The following is a 20,228-nucleotide window of genomic DNA, read 5'->3' as shown; positions in this document are numbered from 1 at the left end:
TGTTTCTATAGCTTGGTGGTCACTATCGTAGTCATGTGTGAATAGGTCATTATGAGAGAATTCTAGTCTCGAGTCTGAAATTGAAGTATCAATGAAAGCATTTGATTGTGGAAAAGTAGGGTTGTTTGGGTTTTTTATTTCACATTTGTAGATTATGTTATTTTCCGATATCCAGTCATATAATTATGTGCCTCGAAAGTTTCTTTTTTGATCGCTCCAATGTTCGTGTCTCGAATTTAGATTACCTATTAGTATAAAATAATTGTTTGTCTTATGAAGCATCAATATTTGCAGATTAAAGTTAACTCGTCAGCTATTTTATTTTTGTTCGAACCGGATGCGTAGGCGCTTATTATGAAGAGGTTTTCATTATCGTGAATCGGAATTTTTATAATGCAAGTTTCTATCAATTTTAAGTTATTGACTTTAACTACAACCATGGGTATATTATTTTTTATCAGTAGTGAACCTCCCCCCCCTTTATTATTTATTCTATCGTTCCTTAGAATAGTATAGTTATCAAAAAATATTTTATGTTTTTTGTTAATCTTGGATTCGTTGATAGCCAGTATCTCTGGATTGTGAGCTTGAATGCATTGTTGGAGGTTGTATCTCCTATAATTAGCTGGAAGTGAGTTTACGTTTATTGACATTATTTTCAATGACGTTATATTAAATTGTTTAAAATAAGTTGTGACGGCCGAGTGCACGTCAAATGTCTAACGGCTAATCATGTACTAATTGTAATAAGATTATTGTTTCAGCAAGCTGCCAACGAGCGCCGAAACGAGCGAGAACGAGAGACAAGGCAAGATAGAGACAGAGAGAGTGAGAGCATAGGTAGCGCGGTTGCCGCCTGGCCGCACAGCGTTGGCGAGATATGACAACGATGTGCCGACGGCCGGGAGAGCCGCGACTAGAGTTAGTCTCGCTGCGCTATCCACACGAGTAGCTCGCGCTACTATATACGCGGGTTTGTTGTGAGTCCTGCGAGCATCCCGAGAGCGAACGATATTCGTCCGTGCGTTACCGCCAAGTTGCTGCGACGCCCGTCCGAACTGTTACATCTCCACGTCCGAGACTGGATCACGTCCGTTGCGTCAAGTACTACTACCACTACTGAGTTGTAAGTACCTGCACTCTCACTCTCTCACGTCGACAGGGTAATATCTCTCGTCTCTCTTTATCGTTCGTCGAAGTGTGCGGTGTTTGCACCTCCGTGTATAGTTACAATTGAATATATATTTCCTTATCTAAACTTCTCGTGTGTTATTTCCTACGACCCGACCTACGCCGCCTCTGCGGGCTCGTGTAAAAACACGTGCATGATCTGAGTCGGCCGAGCCGTGCCTTCTGCACGCCCGACGTTAATTTACAATAAACAGGGCCCTTCTGGTCCTGGTTATAACACGGCAGAAAAGTATTAACCGAGTGTTATAAAGTAAAATTTATAAATTTCAAATAATGAGGGCCAGTACTGGTGTTACCATCAGGATAATAACACGAAAACTCTGGCTGTGAGCTCCAAAATTTTTATTTTTTAAGAATTAAAAAAAAATTGTTTAAATTAAATTATTGAAAAACAAAAATAAATATATTAAAGGTTACAAATCTTGAATGATTATCACCTGATTATCACCTGATTATCATCAACATTTTATCTCACATAAACGCATATTTATAACTATCAGCTTTATTAAAAATACTGAGCCGAAATCACCTGATAATCAGCTGACGTTTTAGCATGATTATCAGCTGATTATCAGTTGATTGTCATCTGATTTTTTTCAGTAGGGAACTAACCTAGTGAATCAAAACACTATAAAAATAGACTTAATAGCCCAACATTTCGGCCTTGAATGGAGTGATAAGACGATCTCAGACCTGACCAATAATGGATAATATAACGTCATTGAAAATAATGTCAATAAACGTAAACTCACTTCCAGCTAATTATAGGAGATACAACCTCCAACAATATTCATCCAAGCTCACAACCCAGAGATACTGGCTATCAACGAATCCAAGATTAACAAAAAACATAAAATATTTTTCGATAACTATACTATTCTAAGGAACGATAGAATAAATAATAAAGAGGGAGGAGGTTCACTACTGATAAAAAATAATATACCCATGGTTGTAGTTAAAGTCAATAACTTAAAATTGATAGAAACTTGCATTATAAAAATTCCGATTAACGATAATGAAAACCTCTTCATAATAAGCGCCTACGCATCCGGTTCGAACAAAAATAAAATAGCTGACGACTTAACTTTAATCTGCAAAAATTGAAGCTTCATAAGACAAACAATTATTTTATACTAATAGGTGATCTAAATTCGAGACACGAACATTGGAATAATCAAAAAAAATGATCTTTTGTGAAGATATTACATTTATTATTACCTATATTCTTAATAGAGAAAATTACCTCTTTGTCGATAGACCTTATCTTGTTGATTAGGTCGTAGGCGTTGAGTCCCTCAGTGATGATTGGGGGTTGTTTCTGTTGTTTGATTGAGGTCGATGACTCGTTCGAGTGGATGCTCATGTTGTCATTCTCTTGGTCGTCTGCAGACTGCTGCTGTTGGTTGGTAACATTTCTGTCGTCGGGTAAGGTTTTTTTGTATAAACCACTATATTTAGTTATTTTTTACGGAGCTCGAGCGAACGTGTGCTCATGGCTTGGCGGTGGGAGGCCCTCTAGCAGGCTGGCACTTTACCACTCGACCACGAACACTTGTTAGAAGTCATAGAAAATTGTGTCCTCATTTACTGCGAGTAGCTGTTGATGTTAATAAAGTTGCAAGTTATTGTAATAAACAATCACCAAAATTATTATTAACGCGTTTAACAACATTAATATTCGCCGCTTATTTCGTGTAAGGCGTGAAACTGGCAGGCTGCTATAAATTCCGTAGTAATGAAAGAATAGTCATAATAATATAATTGATAAAAATTGGCAAGGAACAAAGTTCGGTGGATAAATAATAGCCCAAATTAACAAAATCAACAGCCTTAAAATATAACACATTGAAAAGCTTTATTTCGTGAATTGTGCGGCTGAAAATTTTCTAAGTTTCGCAGCCAACAAAGCCAGCATTCTGCGGGAATTTCGTTCAGCAACCCGAAATTCCCGTAAAATAGTTGCGTGGCGTCGTCGCCGGTCGAGCGGCGGTAGCGTTACCCTCTTAACGAGGAGTATTCGCAGCCACGCATTACGAATAACCGCTGTTCGCATCGCCACCGAAGTATCCCTTATTGCGAGGGTTTTCGCGACGTTGTAGGAGATTTTCGCGATTTTCAGCACATATTCTCACTGCGGGAAAGACGGCAACGAAGAACTAATACCTTTGCCACGCCAGGCATATCTGTTCCTAGACCTAAACGTTGTCCCCTTCTATAGATGTAAGAGTCCGCGGTACGAAGATCGACGTAAAAACAAGTGTAATCTAATTGTTTGCGTCACCGGTTTGGTTATAAAAAGCGCAACATCACATTATATAAATTAAATTATATTTCAAATCGGTTTGAAATAATCATATGATTTACCATATGATTATATTTGCAATTTGATATTTGATAGAATATATGTTTATACATGTAATAAAACTTATGATGAGACATGTGATTAGATATGTGATTTACCATATGTATATTTTCAGTAGGGGTATAGACCGATAGAATCATTTTAACATCTTTTGTAATTTTAAATGAGCGATAGTCTCACAATATATATATACTTCTATAAATATATTATTAGCTGTACCTTTTATTCTTTTTGATAAATTGGACTATTCGTAATATAAGTAATAATATAAAATAAGTAATAATTTATATTTTCCCAAAGAATTAATCGAAGCATTTATTCTTTCGAGCGCCTCTTTTTGTTCTTTTGACTTTAGAGTGTAGTGCTGCCATATTATGCCAGGTTACGCCGTACTATATCGTACCATACCATCAAAATGTACTTAAAATTTGTAAAAAAATCGAGAAAAATATTTTCAATCCTCTAAACATAATATAAATGACATTAGTATAGCACAATAAGCACAGTTTGGCATGATTTTGCATAATTCGACATAGATCAGCATGATTTAGCACAGCTGATTGTTTCTATCAGTGCGAACATTTAAAAAAATGAGAATTGTCATCTACTCACGAAGTCAAAATTTAAGAAACTCGAGCTTGAACAGCTCGCTTCGCGCGCCCTAACTTAAAAGACATTTGACTTCCTGACTTATGTTAGACGCATGCACACTACATAAGCCAATCACAAAACGTCTATCTTGGCTTCACAAGATCCGGTCATGACTTTTTTATATAGGGAAACTACCTTCTCTCTTACAGTATACTACTAATACATTTTGCATCAATATCTTAGTTACCATGTTCATGACGCATAGCTGAGTGTAATAATGTCTATTGTAGCATTAAATTAACAAGAACTGAAAATTTGAAATTTTTAAAATTTTTGTCAAGAAATTAAACATGAGATGTCAGCTGAGATCTTATCTAAAATCTCATGTTGAAGGTTTGATAAAAATTAAAAAATTTAGCAATACAGTGTACAGCTATTTTCCAATGGTAGCACCAATAAGGCATGTCAATTTTCATTTGAAGCTAATTTCTTGTGTTTATTGATCTACTAATGATTTTGACTTCCAAACATACATAAGATTTTGGCGTGAGATCTTACACGAGATCTTATTGCAAAGAAAACCTCAAAAATTGAAAATCAAATAAATATCGAATGTACTAGACTACAATTCCCATTCCTAAAAGGTACTTCTTAATGTATCCAAATGTATGCTTCATACACCTTAATATATCTATAATATGTGTCTAAATATAGCTTAGCGTATCGTATATAATATATAAGCATGTTATAATTTTTACTTGCTATAAGGTATTTGGTAGTCTTCTGAAGTCATGCATCACTTTTAACTGTTTGTTGGGTATGAAAATATCTACTTTATTGGTTGAGCTTCTGAAAAGCATGTGGTGCTCAATTTTGCACGAATATAGAGTAGAATAGAATAGAACAGAATACTATTTATTTTCAGGGAAAAAAAATGTATAAACCAATAGCCCAATATAACCCATAAATATTACAAAATATGATGTAGTTCTAATGTTGACACCACTTTATTTTCATCATCATTAATTATTAAAAAATAGAGGTAAAAACCAAAAAAGTGTTTACCCTGTTGCATTTGAAAAATTTCTCATAATATACTTTTTCTATATTAAACATAAGCGTCAATTAATTTCAGTAATAATTTTGAATAGATTTCATATTCTTCATCCTGAAATTCTGATGGATCATGACGAGCATGTTCATATAAATCACAAAATTCATGAATCATGTGTTGTCCATTTCCAGTTAAATTATCTGATAATGCATTAATTAAGTATCCTCGTATATTTTCTTTTGGGTGTCGTTTAAAAAAGTTATTCTGATGATTAATTTGTAATTCTAAAAATAATATTCAATATTTTTTAATATTAAAATCCACACAATATCTGATAAAAATGTAAATTATTTATTACCACCTAATTTTTTAAAATCATTTACAGCTTTTAATCTGTAAAAATGGGAAGGAATTGGACCTTCATTCATTAATTTATGTATACTCTCATCAAGATATGGCTCATACTGTATCCTTGGAATAACATGAATCCTTCGATCTATTTCCTTTCTAAGAGACTGAAATAAAGATCAAATTTATAAATAAAAACAGATGCAAATGATATGCTACAACATAAATAAAATGCTAGAAATTTACATGATAAATATAGAAGTATACAAAAAAAATTTTAGCCTTGTTTAAATATTTGCCTATTCAAGCAAAGCAATTGTAAAAGTATTATTAAAGTTTGAAATTACATTCTCTTACATTTATAGAATTATTTTACTTGATATGTGCGCAAAAGTGTATACTAAATCATGAGTATACACTTTTTTTATATTAAACTTTAGTATTTAAACAAAATTTGTATGCAATACCTCAACTTACTTTAATAGTATCATATGCTATTGGAGTGTGAGGACCTCTTCTAGAGCGCAAAGTGAATCGCATTATTTGTCTTTTTGCAAAAATAAATAGAAGAATCACAGTTTGAACCCCTGCAGCGATAAACAGTACAATGTTGACACCAGACAATTGTTGCAACATGTTTGACAGCAGACAATATTTTTTGTATGACAAAATCAATTTCACAAGATTATGTCATATGAATAACCTGAATTACATTTTTCTAAGGAAGTAATTGCTGTACGGTTAAGAAACAATGAATGACGCGTACATAAAAACTTATCTTCTTCTTTTTTTTTTGTTCCTTGTAGGTATCGTCAAGATGCGCTATAGTGCGCATACTCAACTATGTAACAGTTCCGGGACTCCGAGTTCCCAACTTAGTCCAGTGAAATTAGCTTAGAAATCGAAATGCGATAGAAATGGCTGCATTTCGGTTAATAGGTAAATCGAGGTCGAAAAAGACGATTCTGAAATTTGCAGCTTCCTAGGTTAACGGGTTCTATGTGTGCAGAAATTAATTTTGCTTATATCTCGAAAACGGATTAACGTACAGTAAAATGACCTGCACCATTCGAAAGAGCGTTCAATTTTGCATTGGAATCGATTTTTTACTCGATTTCGACGAGTGCAAAGTTCCGAGATAATAAATAAAAAAGAAATTACCTAAATGTAGAAGGAGGAGGAGGCGCGACGCGTACAAGCCAGCTCCGGGACCTAGGCGAACGATTTGCATATTTTTGAATTTAAAAAATTCCATTAATTGCGGAATCGTTAACAATATTAACAATCTCACTCCAAAAAATTGCGGGTGCTTTTGTTTTTAAAAGAAAAATCAAAAACTATTTCAGCTGCGAGAAATCATAATATATGGTATTCTCAAAACAGGCACTCATATTTCAAGGATGAAACCAATGCGAATCGTTTTCAATTTAATTGCGGATTGCAAATATAAACTTTTTATTTCATGATTCGCGATAATTATTCAGTTATAAATTAATTTTAATCTTGGGTTATTCGCCGAGCCAGTCCACCGCTCCGCGTCCTTCTGCGTATGTCCAGTGCTGGGGTCACGATTATTCGGAGGGTCGCTCAAATGCCAACTTCAGGGGGCATCGCGGTGAGAGCGATCCGTTGCGTCCCCTGAAGTTAGCCATCAGGCGACCCTGCATAAAGCGGCTATGTTCGAAAATCGAAATTTCCCTTTTATGAGTTCCTCCTTGTTATCAGAAATTTTTTTTTAAATTTGCAGAAAAGTAAATAATTATGCCTAAATATCCCACGCATTACTTTTTGTCGTAAAAATATATAGGGAGAGGGGGGCTAACTTGAACGCTTTTTTTTTGACGCTTTATAGTTTAAAACGGTTACGTGAAAATAAAAATTCAAATAATTGGGTTTCAAAAACTTGGTTTAAAGTAGTTACACATTTTCAGCTCCCTAACCGCCACTATAAAAATCCGTCTACAGCTTTAACAAAGCATCAAATGTATAAAATTGCCACAGAGGTGGGGCAATCCTATAACGGTCTCGGGCAATATTAAACAGATTGAATTTAAATACAAAATGGGGTGAACAAATTAATCAGAAAATTGTATACATAATTTTTCAAACTTTTTTATTTTTGAAAGCGCTGTGGCGGAGATGAAGCTTTTATATCATATTGGCGACCCATATCGCTATTATAGATCAGTCATCCTTTACCACAGCTTATGCGGCATTTGACAGCTTTTTTGAGCATACTGCATTTTTCCTAATCTTTTTTTATAATATTTACGAACCATTTTAAGATATAATTGAAGTACTAAAGGCATGTTTATAAAAAATGGATTTTAAGTCCATATTTCTCTATGTTAATCTTATGTACAGTATTGCCCCGTACCTGATGTACGAACGAGCTCCAAGGGTTTTGAAAAATTCAATTGTCAATGTCTAGCCTTAAAACTTACGTACAGCAAGCGACCCAGCGTCAAAATCGCCCTTTTAACATGTACTTTTTTATCTCACGGGCCTGCAATAATTATTTTGAGACACACTGGCGTGGTCACACTTTTCCTGACTTTTAAAAGTTACAGTGTTCGAGAATTTTTTATTTACTGGCCCTGAACGCATAACCGCCGCTTAAAGAAAAGTCCGACGGTCCAAATGTTGGTTTTAGTAAGATATGACATACATGTTACCGGCGGAGCGTAGGCGCGCTTTACTTAAGTTATACAACAGTATATACTTCGAGAAGAGAGAATTTTAAGTCAAAATAAGATTTCTCGTTTTTTTGTCAGAATATTTGTTTATTTTTATTTATTATCATTATGTATAATACTATTATTTACCATCATTATTATCATATTTATTATCATTAAAAACACAGGGAAATAAACTTGTTAACGTAGTTATAATATTATGTGCGCGTTCGTTCAATGCGCGCTAATGTTCGCGCATTTTGCCAGTGTCTATCGGATTTGTGAATGAAAGCCAAATTATTTCATTGTATATTTAAGACGTTAATTAATGTTAAATAAAGAAATATTTCACCGATTGCAGAAAATGATAATGGTCTTACTGTTATTTTCTACAAGATACACTGTATATCACTTTCTCAAGTCAAATCTCAAAACATTTTCTTTCGGTAGTTTAAAAAAATGAATCCTGAAGTCTTGCGCGATTTTCCAAATAATAGACTAGAGAGAAAAAGAGAGATCCAGAATCTTATTCTTCATTAATGAGCTCCAATGGTTGATGACCTAGGACTTTGCTGCTTGGTGTACTCCTTTGGCTATTAGCATCATCATGACGATGGTTTCCATCTAAAACAGTTATTACTATTAGTTTTACTTATTATAATAGTTGAAATAAATCAAATGTAATATCATTAAGTAAGTATAACTTTATCAAAATACGTGTTCATTTGCCAAAGTGGACAAAATAGTATATTGTGTACCAAGAGCGTAAAGTAGGCTTTTTTAGACCGAGTGTGGAGATTGCAGCACAAGTCGAGGCGAGTAGACCGAACCGAAGGCGAGGGCGTTTACGCGCCGCAGACGAGTACTGCAATATCAACACGAGGTCAAAAAGCCTGCTTAGTCGTTCGTGCACACCGTAATTTTTGTAACGCATGTATTAATTACCGAGTTTTTTGTGACTATGAGCGAAACTAAGGTGACTTTTTTTTGACACGGTACCTCAAAGTATTAAGTTCTATATATTATACACAAATTTATATTTATATGTGACGGATACATGTTTTAATTATTTTTAATATTTTTTAAAAAGCGGACAAAAAATTCTTTTTTGCCCGCTTTATCAGGCCGATTGAGGACAGGTCACTTAAGAGCCGCTTTTTAGGTATAAATAACGCGGAAATCGTGCGTGTGTTACAAAAAAAAACTTGTTAGGTCACTGCTCAAAAAAGATTCACTCTAATCCCGATTAATAGGTTCGTCCTTGAACTGTATATGAAAGAGATTGAAGTTACATATATCATACCATATCCATTGGAGTTTTTGTGGCTTCCATTGTCACCATTTCTTTCATCACGGCCCCTTCCGCCACGACCTCTTCCACCACCTCTTCCACCACGATATCGTTCTCCACCTCTGCCGCCATGACCTCTTCCAAGTCCTCGTCCGCCGCGCGACTCTTGGTTACCATGAGACTCTCGTACTAAATCTCCAGATGCTGAAATAGTTAATTATGCAGCAAATAGCAAATGTAGCAGATTTAACCCGCTAGTGAGTTTACATGCAGAAATTATTTTTGCTCTTTGAATTATTTTTGTTCTTAAATAGAAAATTGAGCAAATATGGAGGAGATGCGCCCAGCGCGGGACGTTGCCTTCCGTGGGACGTTAAAAATAACATTGCTTAGCCTGGCAATACCTTGAGAGAAGATTGAAGGAAAACTGCGATCGATTTTCATAAATGCTGGAAATTGTTATGAAATCGACGACAAACAAGGAAAACCGGCTTCAACGTTTTTTTTTTTTTCATGTAAAGCAAACAATTACATAATTTTATTAAGACGATTACAGTGTATATATCGTAATTATTGTGAATATTAGTGGCTTTCATTTGGGATATTCCGCAAAATTAAGGACACGGCCTAACAGAACAACAGAAGCCTATATAACAAACACCAAATCCTCTAGTTTGAACAACTTTTACTAATCGAAAGTTAAAGTCAAATACGCTAAGTAGTTTTATACTGGGCGCATCTACCCTGTAGAACGTGCGTAGCACGTCTAAAGTCACTTGTCGATAAAAGATTTACTTACCAGTGTCGGCAAGAAGTGCAAAATGCAGCCCCCAGACTTTTCTGGCCCGGTTCATAATGGCGCATTCGGTACGCTTTGTTACGTGCGATACTCGGGTATTAGGATTAGGGTGGTCGTAGCGTTCGCAGCCCTACTGAAAAAATCAGATGATAATCAACTGATAATTAGCTGATAATCATGCTAAAACGTCAGCTGATTATCAGGTGATTTCGGCTCAGTATTTTTAATAAAGCTGATAGTTATAAATATGCGTTTATGTGAGATAAAATGTTGATGATAATCAGGTGATAATCAGGTGATAATCATTCAAAATTTGTAACCTTTAATATATTTATTATAAGTTGTTTAAAATAAGTAAAATTTATAATTTCACATAATGAGAGCAAATACTGGTGTTACCATCAGGATGATAACACAAAAACTCTAGCTGTGAGCTCCAAAATTTTTATTTTTTAACAATTAAAAAAAAATTTGTTTAAATTAAACTTGGCGAAGGAACAAGAAAATCTTTGGATATGGTGTGACTACTTTTATTCAAAGATAAGTAGCGAGAGAGAGGTGTGACTGCTTGAGAGATTCCCGTAGAACTGCCTCGCGAGCCGGTTGCGCACGGCTAATTAAGCCTGCCACTGCACGTCGGTATGCAGTGATAAGGCGGGTGTAAGGTGTCATCCGCTCGGTTCGTCCGAGCTCGCGATGCCCTTCCGTTGTTGCCATGCTGCGCTACACGTAAGCACGCTAGTGTGCGTACGTGACACGCCCAATGGCCGCGACGTCATCGTCCCAATGACGTGTGAATAAATTGGATCGTGTGTATGTAAGTGTACTGGTGTTTGTGATTTCTTCTTAAGTGTAGGTACATGTGTGGCCTCTCTCTCATTTTGTATATAAATAAGAAAAGATGCTTAATCTAGTTGTAGACTTTTCTTATTACTATAATCTGTGTAAAAATATATCATAATAAAATGGTAACATTACGTATAATATGAAAATACAATAGGTGATTAATTCGATACAATGATTAAGAAATGTGATTACTAAGTCACTTTGTTCGTATGCCGTATGTAAATATAATTTTACCTTGTATCTGGTGAAATTGGATTTTGTATGATTTTTTGTGAGTTTGCTACATATCATCGATAGTCGAGTTGAGCTTAGTATCGTAGATTATTTATTTAAGATTATTTAAAAAATTTTTTTTTGTCCTAAACGATGTGTGCGATTGAAGCAATTAATTAAATAACTAATTTTTGTTAGTATTATATCTGTGTTTATAAAAAATGGGAGCTAAGAATAAATGTGGTCTTATCTCACACAAAGATCAAGAAGCTTGAGAATTTTTTTTTTTATGATGTGACTACTTTTATTCAAAGATAAGTAGAGAGAGAGATTGTTCACTAGTTGTGCAGAAAAAGATATCAATATTTTCTGCTGCATAATTGTCAAGTTTTGCTTGGAGAACTTATGCTATATAAATATGCTTAATTATTATAATTGTACTGATAAAGTCGTAGAAGTGAACAACCAAATATAAGCTCATGATATGAGACTATTAATAGTCGTACTTTTAATGTTTCTTTTGTATTTTTGTGCTCATATAAGTATATTGAGCTTTGATTTTGAGCAACAGTTAATAAATTCCTTTTCGTTCTCTCATACCATCCGATGATCGTTGAAATCGACACGAGCATTCGTGCTCCTATATTTCCTGATTTCCGCTGTGTAAGAATTATTTGTTAGTTTTGTAAATTTTAAGTTCTGCACCCTATTGACAAATCTCAGGTGAGATCTCAGGTGAGATCTCACGTGAGATCTCACGTGAGATCTCATGACAAAATCTCATCTGACCTAGTGCGTCAATTAACTAAGTCCGTCACTCAAAAAAATTCTAAGTTCATCTCGGAAAAAATTAATTTAAAGACCATTTTTGTACGTGTTTCAGACGATTTTGAATCGTTCTAGATAGCTGCCAAATGTATGTTCAAAATATTTTTTTTTTAGAAAGATTTGCAAAATCCGACCAAGTCCTTAACCGAAAAAAGTTCTAAGTTCATGGGGGAAAAAATAACTTTTAGAACCATGTTTTTTATGCGTTTCAGACGATTTTGAATCGTTCTAGATAGCTGCCAAATGTATGTTCAAAATATTTTTTTTTTAGAAAGATTTGCAAAATCCGACCAAGTCCCTCAACCGAAAAAAGTTCTAAGTTCATGGGGGAAAAAATAACTTTTAGAACCATGTTTTTTATGCGTTTCAGACGATTTTGAATCGTTCTAGATAGCTGCCAAATGTATGTTCAAAATATTTTTTTTTAGAAAGATTTGCAAAATCCGACCAAGTCCCTCAACCGAAAAAATTCTAAGTTCATGGGGGAAAAATTACTTTTAGAACCATGTTTATTATGCGTTTCAGACGATTTTGAATCGTTCTAGATAGCTGCCAAATGTATGTTCCCAATTTTTATTTTTATAAAGAATCGCAAAATCAGACTAATTTCTTGAGCCGAAAAAATTCAAAGTGCAGGGGGGAAAAATTACTTTTAGAACCATGTTTTTCCCGCGTTTCAGATGATCTTGTATCGTTCTAGACAAAAAAAGAATCATAATAAGAAAAAAGTTTCATATGCAGAAATATTAAACAACTTTTATTTCATAACGTATAATTGTGTAATGTATTATTTTCATCTAACGTTGTTCATTCAAAAGAATTCTTTTTCTCCTGTTGTCTCTTATGTTAATACTTAATCTTCGTGTACTGTCTCTTATCATTACTCTCTTTACTTCGTCCTCCAAATTTTTGTAACGATCATCTGTATTGATGTAGTCTTTAACTAAGCCTGTAAACAGAAAGAAACTTTTTATATTTACTCTGTCGCACAGAAAATTTCACAAAAAGATAACACTTTTTATATTGTTGCAAAAAATGAAAAATTAATTTTGCTTACTTAAATATAATTCCAATTTTCTTGGTGAGCACAATTTTACAGGACTTCGACCAGGAATGGAATTTTTTACTTTTGTTATGTCCAAGCAAATATTTTCAACTTTATTTTTCCACAAATATTTAGCCATCTCCCTGGTAAAGACCAACAAGCCTTTTTTTTTGCTTAATTTCCAACTATATTTTCCAGCGGTGCACCCTAGTCCTAAGTACACCTACATATTAATAATATAATTATTTACTGAATAATATTGAAGTAAAATACACATGATTTAAGAAAAGTTATTACTTTATTATTTTCAACTATGGCATAGCGATCAAATCGTTCAGGTGTCGCTGTAAGAAAAAAACAAATTAATTAAATAATAGCGTACTTCCGGTGAGGGCAGAACAAAAAAAGCACTTTTGCTTCCTTTTCTTCTGTCGCTCGATAAACTGTATTTTAACTAAACTTAATAAATACTGCAAAATGTCTTTTTTATGCATGTGTTATAAAATAATTGGTACCTGCAGGTGTAAGTAGATTATATTTCTTGTATCGTTTGTATAGTTTCGGCTTATATCTTTGTAACACAGGAAAGTTTGCATCTTCTTCGCCCACTTCATCGTCATCCAAATCTACGGTAGTTTTGGATTAGTATTTTAAACTATGTGTATCTAGGTATAAATCTAAATATTTATAATGTTCTAGATTTTGAAAGACTAAGTAATAACCGCAAACTGGAATGTAATGAGCAAGCATCAATCCAAATTTTAAAAATTTTAGATTTGTAAATTTTATTTTTTATTTTTGGCTTACTAAATTTGAAATAGAACCACTTTTTGTCACGGTATTTGTATATACACATATAAACAACAAAATTTTATTACCATCATCATTTTCATCCTCCACTTGTACTTGTGCATGCTGCTGTCTTACAGGCGATTGTGATCCAGATCGATTTCCATCCTCAAGGGCATCGCCAGCATTAGAACGGTGGGGAGAGAGAGAAGGAGAACGGGATGGCGGATTATTTCGTGACCCTACCCGTGACCGCGAGCTTGAACGAGACCGTGACTTTGACGTACACAGTGATTTTGACCTAGACCGTGACTTTGACCTAGACCGTGACTTAGACGTAGACCGTGACTTAGGCGTAGACCGTGACTTAGACGTAGATCGTGACTTAGACCTAGAGCGTGAATTACACCTGGACCGTGACTTAGAGCTAGACCGTGATTTTGTCCTAGACCGTGACTTAGAGCTAGACCGTGATTTTGACCTTGACCGTGAATTAGACCTAGACCGTGACTTTGACCTAGACCTCGACTTTGAGCTAGACCGTGACTTAGACCTTGACTTTGACTTCGATATAGAACGTGACTTTGACCTTGACTTTGACTTAGATCTAGAACGTGACTTAGACGTTGACTTTGACTCAGATCTTGACTTTGACTTTGACCTTGTCTTTGACTTAGACCTAGAACGTGACTTTGACTTTGACCTTGTCTTTGACTTAGACCTAGAACGTGACTTAGACCTTGATTTTGACGAAAATCTTGAGAGGTCGAAAGACACACCACCAACGATACTTGAAATTGACCTTGAACGTGACTTAGATCTAGATCGTGACTTAGACCTAGAGCGTGAATTACACCTGGACCGTGACTTAGAGCTAGACCGTGATTTTGTCCTAGACCGTGATTTTGACCTTGACCGTGAATTAGACCTAGACCGTGACTTTGACCTAGACCTCGACTTTGACCTAGACCGTGACTTTGAGCTAGACCGTGACTTAGACCTTGACTTTGACTTCGATATAGAACGTGACTTTGACCTTGACTTTGACTTAGATCTAGAACGTGACTTAGACGTTGACTTTGACTCAGATCTTGACTTTGACTTTGACCTTGTCTTTGACTTAGACCTAGAACGTGACTTTGACTTTGACCTTGTCTTTGACTTAGACCTAGAACGTGACTTAGACCTTGATTTTGACGAAAATCTTGAGAGGTCGAAAGACACACCACCAACGATACTTGAAATTGACCTTGAACGTGACTTAGATCTAGAACGTGACTTAGACCTAGAGCGTGACTTAGTGTTAGATTGTAACTTCGATCCAGACGGCGACTGTGATCTTGATTGTGACTTTGAAAGTGCCCGTAATCTTGACAGCGACTCCGTTCCTGGCGGCGACTGTGATCTTGATCGTGATTTCATTCTAGACGGTGACTGTAATCTTGACAGTGACTTAGACAATGACTGTGAGTTAGATTTAGACCGTGACTTAGACCTAGATCGCAACGTAGACCTAGACCGTGACTTAGTCCTACACCGTGTCTTAGACCTCGACCGTGACTTAGACCTCGACCGTGACCTAGACCGTGACTTAGTCCTACACCGTGTCTTAGACCTCGACCGTGACTTATACCTAGACCGTGACTTAGACCTCGACCGTGACTTAGACCTAAACCGTGACTTAAACCTAGACCGTGACTTTATTTTCGAATTCGATCGTGACTTTGGCGTAACATTTTGTGACAAGCAAGACTGTAACTTCGCTTTAGGTTTTATTGCAAGTAAGGAAGGTGAGGAGCAGTTGATTTTAGAAAAAGGTTCGAGTTGAAGGGACTTCTGTCTCGACAGTTTTAATGGAAGTGTAGAAAACCCAGATGACATTGAATCGTTTCGAGTAGGCATTGTATTTAATGGTATCTTTTGTAAAACGATGCGTGGCTCCTTATTGTTTAGTAATTTCGTGGAATCACCAATTGCACTACAACCCAGAATAAATAATTTGTATTATTTTTAAAACTATTTCATTTGCATTAAAAATAATTAAAAAAATATAAAAATATACGTATGTACGCTGCTAAAAAAAGTTAATAGAAGTTGATAGAAATCAATAAGATTTTTTCTCGACTTTGAGACTAACTTTTAAGACCATTTTTTGCATTAGAACTTGATAAAATGTGATAACATCGATTTAAGTCGATAAAATTCTATACGAAAAATCACACTTAAAAGCTATAGACTCAATCTTCTTAAACTTCCATCTATTTCTATTGAATTTTTTCATATAGAATTTTATCGACTTATATCGATGTTATCGCCTTTTATAAAGTACTAATGCGAAAAATGGTATTAAAAGTTAGTCTCAAGTCGATAAAAAATCTTATTGATTTCTATCAACTTCTATTAACTTTGTTAGCAGGGTACACATTTATACTAAGGAAATTCTTTAATTTAAAATTCGATTTAAAAACCATTAATTTCTGTCTAAAAGTAATAACATTATTAAACATGCTAACATTCAATTGTATAAATTCTCATGTTTATTTACATTTACAGACGTTAAGAAGTTTTTAAAATAATTATAAGCCTTTGAATAGAAATTTTGATTACCCTAAACTAAGGTTTTCACACATTTCTGATATGCGCCTTTTTTTTATTACACCTTCATCGGTAGATTTATCATCATCATTTGCATCATCGAGACAAAGCTGCTTTCTTGTTTGTAATAAAATGCTCTTTTTGTACTTTTGGATAACATTACTGGAGTTAATAATATTTCCTTTACTTGTAGCAAGTTTACTCGATTGCTATAAATATAATATACAGTTTATTTAAACAATCATTTTATACAAAATAACTACAATATTATATATTGCCTTTCATAGCATAAATATTTTATGTAATATATCACGTAAAATCGCTTGGGCGCTAACCTCAGCAGCAGGCCTTTTTCATTTTTTTTACCTGTACAAGCAAGCGTTTTTTATATTTTTTTTTAAAAATGGACATTTTGGTTATAATAGTTTATGACACGCCGTGGCCTAAACCTCGATTTAGGTCACGCACGTGCAAAAATGCACTCAATAAATCTCGGTTTATTCACGTTATTTCATAAAATATCGTACGATACTCGCTTCGCTCGGGCGATATTGTCCCCACGAGGGTGAAACTACTCTACCACACTACTTTGCTTGTGCGGGAACGATCCACTTTGCGCACTCGTATCGTAATATTAGTATATCGCAAAGTGAGATATCGCGTGAGTAAACGCGTGAGTAATCACGTGAGTGACGGGGTGTGTGTGGGGGGGGGGGGGGTGTAAATGTAGGAAATTGACAGCGACAATAGTTTGATAGCGATAAAAACACGCAGCAAAGGCCCACACACACACACACACACACACACATATATATGAAATTATTATTAAAAAATATAGTTATATTAGTAAAATTCGGGAAATTTTTTTTCTAATTTTGACAATTAAAGCCGATTTAATGGCCATTTTTTGATTTAAAAAAAAAAAATATTTTTTCATTTTTTTTAAATATATAATTTATTTAATAAATATGTTAATAATGGTTCTACAACAGCTTATAATTTTCTATTTTCTCCCGCAAGATTTTCAAGATTGACCATTTCATTGAATTGTTATGATAAAAAAGGTGCTAATTTTAAATAGAATCACATTTTCAAAAATAAATAGTCCAAGGTTTTGAAAAAAATCATGACAGTAAAGAATAATAAAAACCGAAAATCAAAAAAAAAAATTGGTTGGGTTATCTATGTCGTACAGCAATTTTCAGTGATTAATTTTTAAAATATCGACTTTTCCTATTAGCACCAAACGTATTTTAGATCATAGATAATAAATATATGTACTTGTTTTTTTTGGTTATTATAGCCATAAATAACATTAACATAAATACATACATCTTATAGTTCAAATTTCAAACATGAACTTAACGACGCCGAACATACTGTACACAAAAATACCCTACATGAACTTATTTTCGTACACGGAATAATTCTACAAAGATATTTTCTATATAAGAATTCCCTACACACATTTTTGGTTATTTTTACTCCACTGCAAAATTCTACACAAGCGTATAACCTATTGTTATACCATTGTTACAATAATAGGTTATACGCTTCTGTAGAGTTTTGCAAGGCAATAAAAATAACCATAAACGTGTGTAGGGAATTCTTATGTAGAAAATATCTATGTATAATTTTTCCGTGTAGGAGAATAAATTTTTGTAGGGTATTTTTGTGTACAGTATGTTCAGTGTCAACTTAACATTATCGTTACAATTACCCATTAATAAAAACATGAGAAGAATACAAAAACTTCAAAATTGACAAGCTTGGACCTATGTAACTCGATTAGCAATAATCTATCCTACAGAGAACCACCAATATACGCATGTGTTTAAACATAATAAAAAGTAATAATATAACTAGCAGGGTCAGCCGCTCCTAACGTCACTCCATTTATGTAAGGTATAAATATTTATAGCTTTAAGGAAAATTTGAAAAAAATTATATTATAATAATAACTACAAAGATATAAAAGGTTAGGCGAGTTTTTTTTTTCTGTGTATGTTAATATCACAATGTGATAATAGTACACAGATAGCAGCACGTGCCAGCAACTTTGTACGTTAAAATACTACTAACATTACAAATATTACAAATATTACTAATTTTGTATGTTAAAATTTTCTAGAATGTTTTAATATAGTTTTTCATTAGAAATATATTTTAGTATCAGAGCAGACTAAACGTTCGGAAGGCTGTGCCGGTTATATTTATTTAAATATTTTGCTCTTGTTTATCAATAAAATCTGAGCATGCGTAACAATATGTATAAATAGTGTGAAAAATTGGTTTTACTTCAAATTAGATGCGATATAGACAAAATAACGTCAACTGTATGTATAAGTAACTAAAAAATTTTAATTAAAATCAAATTAGATGCGATATAGACAAAATAACGTCAACTGTATGTATAAGTAACTAAAAAATTTTAACTTTTTGTGATAAAAACTTGTGCCTATGTTGACTTTATGTGTTTTAATTGAGGGGCACTGTTCACTTTCGTGTTCTGTGAGACGGGTCTGAAATTGTTACCCTTGTCAATGCTGTTGTTAAACACAAGGTTTTAAAAAGAAGATTTAAAAGAGATACGAATTAAAAAATTTTCCTGTAGACGATGTTTATGTATCAAGATGACTACTAAATGTTAAGTAATTGAGAAAAGATGTGGAAACCGAGAGGCTTCACGGCCCATGGGTACGTTAAGCCCTTTTATATAATAGAGGATTATAAAAATAATAACAATAATAAAGACTTACGGATATTTGTACTTCCTCCTCGACCGTACTTTCAGTTGATTCACAGCTTGTATCAATTTTTTTCTTTAATCGAAATCTTTTTTGCCTTTTATTAGCTGCTTCTAATGTCTTATCTTCAGATTCTGTAAGAAGATAAGTAGATATATAAGAAATTAAAATAGAATTAAATATATAAGTAGTTGCAATAAGGAATATGTATATGGGTCATTTGCAAAAAAATAAGATTTTTTTGGAGCCATAATTTGACTCAGAAGTATCCATTTTTTTGCAAATGACACATATCTTAAAATATACTAACCTCCTAGACTGATAATATGAGCTTTGTAAAATGAGCAACATTTATCTTCAATGTTACAGTTGCTTCCACACGACCTCCAATAAACTTGATAGACGTGACTCTCATCAAAATCTTGTGCATTAGATGGAGATATATGTTCTTTTTCCTTTTTAGATTTGTAGATAACATCAACTGGTTTACAATACCTTTTGTTTGGATCATCTTTTGTGATAATACATGCGTATTTTATTTTAGCCATCACTAAACTATTATTACGTAGTTTTTTTAAAACAGTAAAAATATATAATAATTTATATAAAATACTACTTCGTATAGTTTGCACATCACAAAAGATAAGTGATAACGCACACATGTATATATATATATATATATATACATCGTCGATCAAAGCAGAAAGATTATATAGACCATAGACTATAAACAATAGAGGGGATACCTCTTTTCTATTTTAAGCAACGAGAAGACGCGAAACGAGACAACTAACAAGGGAACGGAACGGACTGTAGATCTATACATGTTGATGTATATATACAAAAGTGAAAAG

The 20,228-nt window shown here is 33.9% G+C and overlaps 1 protein-coding gene across 4 annotated transcripts; it reads right to left on the bottom strand.

Moving 5' to 3' along the window:
* Positions 1-5,038: 5,038 nt before the first annotated feature.
* LOC100115226 (uncharacterized protein C1orf43 homolog) lies at positions 5,039-7,108 on the bottom strand. Of its 4 annotated transcripts, none has more exons than XM_032601562.1 (4): positions 6,708-7,096; positions 6,024-6,511; positions 5,557-5,713; positions 5,039-5,482 (listed from the first exon to the last, which is right to left on the bottom strand). In XM_032601562.1, the coding sequence occupies exons 2-4, from the start codon at positions 6,180-6,182 to the stop codon at positions 5,253-5,255; spliced, it is 546 nt and encodes a 181-aa protein (XP_032457453.1). In that variant the 5' UTR covers positions 6,183-6,511; positions 6,708-7,096; the 3' UTR covers positions 5,039-5,252. The 4 variants fall into 4 exon arrangements, with proteins under 4 accessions (XP_032457453.1, XP_008208547.1, XP_032457454.1 ...); XM_008210325.4 differs by having other exon boundaries at positions 5,560-5,713; XM_032601563.1 differs by having other exon boundaries at positions 5,560-5,713; positions 6,024-7,108.
* Between the last annotated feature and the right edge of the window lie 13,120 nt (positions 7,109-20,228).

Source organism: Nasonia vitripennis, assembly GCF_009193385.2.
Source record: "Nasonia vitripennis strain AsymCx chromosome 2 unlocalized genomic scaffold, Nvit_psr_1.1 chr2_random0007, whole genome shotgun sequence".
Classification (NCBI taxonomy): Eukaryota; Metazoa; Arthropoda; class Insecta; order Hymenoptera; family Pteromalidae; genus Nasonia; species Nasonia vitripennis.
This window is presented reverse-complemented; position numbering and strand designations above follow the sequence as displayed.

What these genes read in the sequence shown, in the direction of transcription:
- LOC100115226 (XM_001599958.6), bottom strand. Translation starts at nt 6,182, where the DNA reads ATGTTGCAACAATTGTCTGGTGTCAACATTGTACTGTTTATCGCTGCA. An exon ending in TAGCATATGATACTATTAAA is followed by an intron (nt 5,714 to 6,023) that starts GTAAGTTGAGGT and finishes TCTTTATTTCAG; the next exon opens with TCTCTTAGAAAGGAAATAGA. An exon ending in TGATTTTAAAAAATTAGGTG is followed by an intron (nt 5,483 to 5,556) that starts GTAATAAATAAT and finishes TATTATTTTTAG; the next exon opens with AATTACAAATTAATCATCAG.